Source organism: Tupaia chinensis, unplaced genomic scaffold, assembly GCF_000334495.1.
Source record: "Tupaia chinensis unplaced genomic scaffold, TupChi_1.0 Scaffold144909_1, whole genome shotgun sequence".
NCBI lineage: Eukaryota > Metazoa > Chordata > Mammalia > Scandentia > Tupaiidae > Tupaia > Tupaia belangeri.
Genome location: NW_006204769.1, coordinates 673,198 through 676,141, shown reverse-complemented (window position 1 = coordinate 676,141; position 2,944 = coordinate 673,198). Strand labels below are relative to the sequence as shown.

The window sequence follows — 2,944 nt, the reverse complement described above, 5'->3', positions numbered from 1 at the left end:
CAGGAAGCCTCGGCCTCAGCACACACACTCCTACACCATCAGTCAAGCCACACTGGAGCGAATCGGTGCGGTCCCTGTCATGGTGCCAGCCCAGAGTCGGGCCGGATCTCTGGTATAGGACATGAGGAAATGCGTTGAGAAGAGTAAACGGAATCCCCCATACAAGTGGGGTTGGGATGGTGACTGCTGAGAAAGAAACACTCTCCGTGTGGTAGTAGTAAAAAGCACAAGAAGGCTATGCTGTAAGTGGCCACTAAGATGTGTAAAATGGACTGGGATGCTCCATCAGAAGCCTTGTTTCTCCACTGCAGATGTCTCGGGATTCTGTTTTTAAAAGCTGGAGCTCAAAGATGTGCCAAGCCAAGTAAAAAGATAAAAGAGTAGAATAGCACTTAAAACCCAAACTGCAGTCCAGATGGGCTTGTTCTTTAATTTATGCCTAATAATAATTTTTCAAGAAACTACAGTGCCAGATAAAGTTTACATACTGAAATTATTTAAAAATACAGGTGTCTTTAAAAAAAAATAACAAGCAACCCTGTGATTTGTTCCACTCCTCCCCTCCCCTCCCCTCATTATGTAGAGGGCTCATTGGCATAAATGGCTAATACTGCTCCCAGCAGGGCTGACTCTTTTATCATAGAATTAAAAGTTTTTACACAAAATTTAGTAAGAAATGGGGGGAAACAAAGGAAATTTCCTTGAGAAGCCCCCCCATATTTATTTATTTACCTGTTTCTTCCTAAACCGTGCATTTCATATTTGGAATATTGCTATATTGACAGATTCTTACCTGTCTACATTATTCTAGGATCTGTTACAGGTCCATGGCAGTTACTGTTTTTTATTTCCTAGAAAAACATTTTTTTTAAAGTTTTTTTTTTTTTTTTTTTTTTAATTTTTAGTATCTAAGGGGCATTGGGCTAGAAAAGGATAGAGTGCTGTTTAACACCTTGTCCCGTGATTGCTTAGTGAGCCCAGCAGGAGAGCAAGCAGGTCACAAGCCAGGCTCTGTGGGACTTCGAAGGGACTCCTCCCTCCCTTGCTGCCATACTAGGTTACTCTTAATGAGGGAACTTAATGCCTTTTGTACAGAGGTAGATAGCTTTCTCCTTATTTGACAAGTAGAGGTTACTCACAAGGGCAGGAGTTGTTTTTGTTTTCTAAAATAATTCTTTTGCAAAAGAGATAAGACTGACACAACAGTGGTCTTCAGGTGGGCTCCTGAGAGGGTCTACCCCATGTCTGTGACTGCTCAGGTTGCAGTTTTGCCTGATGAATTTTACACCATTGTAGAGAGACTCCTTTTGTGATTATCTGCCTTGGCTGGCCTTGCATTCACCAGATTAATTTACCAACTCCCCACTCAATTTTGTGCTATGTAGCTCTGGCCATACTGACTGGTGACTATATCGCCTTAATTACATTTTAAGGAGCCCACAAATGATTTTTCCCAAGATTTGTTCCCTAAATTATTTATGATATCCTGACCCCATGATTCGATATTCTTTTCTTCCTCTGATGTTTCTCTCATTCCCTCTTCCTACTGTGCTTTTTGCCTGCTTGTCCTGCAAGTGTAGTCTTCACAAAAAGTGGCCTCCTGACGTTTCTCCCGTTTTTTAATGAATGAAAACCAGTAATTGCTGCATACGCTGTTTTTCCAAGAGGTCCATGCTCAGAATCTAACCATTACAGCCATTTCAATATTGTTAAGAAGTGAATTTACTTTAGGATTACTTATTTTTCCATATGATGGTTCTTGACTTTGTAAAAATTTAAATATATGAATGTCTATACTTTTTATAAAGAAAAGTGACAATACTATGACACAGAAAAGATACTATCAGATGCTGTTTAGAGAGCATTTATCTTGCATTTCTTTATTCTTTCTAATTATCTAAAATTCAATAAAAGTTTATTCATATAAATAAGTTGTCATTAATTACATAACACTAATGAATATATGAAGTGTTCCCCTTAATGATATATGCTTTTTTTCCATTCTGTTAAATAGTATTCATAATCATTTTAATGAGCATATAGTTATCCAGAAATTACTACACCTCTCTGTAATTGTTAGGAATTTAAGTTGGTTTTAGTTCTCATCCATCTAGCTGAACATGGAATGATCCTCTTCATACAATGAGCTGTGTTTACATTTCCTGGTCGGAAAGTTCACAGAGGATGCCTACCTTTTTCACCACTGAGTCTTTGTCATATACCACAGTGCCTTATATGTGTGTTGAGTAGATAAATGAATACTGAACCTTGAACTAAAATTACTAAATCAAGTTATGATCATGATTGTAGCTCTTGGTACTATAATGGATCATCCTTTCTGAAAATTTTTTATTTTGAAATAATTATACATTTACATGTAGTTGTACAAATTTGTAGAGATCCCACATAACCTTCTCCCAATGGTAACAGCTTTTTTTTTTTCTTAAATGAGAGCATGTGTGTGCACACATAAGGGGAAAGAGAGCAGGAAAGAGAGGTGCAGTCCTTCCTTCAGCTCTCCATCTTTTCAGGACACAGATATGGCTTGTTTTTAAGCCAGTCTGGAGATCTGAACCCTTCTTTGCCCAAGTGGCCTCCAGCACTGCAGTCTAGTACCTATGGACTGTGCCACCGAGGCTGGAGCCAATGGTAATATCCTACATAAAACTATTGTACAGCATCACAAATTTACATGGACACAATCCAACAACCTTATTCATATTCTAACACTTGTACATGTGTTCATTTATGTGTGTGTGCACATATGTGTACACTTAGTTGTACACAATTTTATTAGGTATGTAGATTCATGTGACCAATATCACAGTGAAGATACAGGATTCTTTGTAATACCTTTTCATAGTGACAAGCCACCTCCCTTCTGCACTGCCTAAGTCCCTAGTCTTTCCTTCCAAGTCGTGATTCCTGCTCTCCATCTCTGTAA

The 2,944-nt window shown here is 38.4% G+C and overlaps 1 protein-coding gene across 1 annotated transcript in view; it reads left to right on the top strand.

The window, feature by feature from the left end:
- Positions 1 to 873, top strand: part of IGSF11 (immunoglobulin superfamily member 11) — a gene marked incomplete in the record, with an annotated part of 166,551 nt that extends 165,678 nt beyond the window's left edge. Inside the window, 1 exon segment of the mRNA XM_027767926.1 lies at positions 1 to 873. Coding sequence (XP_027623727.1) covers positions 1 to 118 — 118 coding nt within the window.
- Between the last annotated feature and the right edge of the window lie 2,071 nt (positions 874 to 2,944).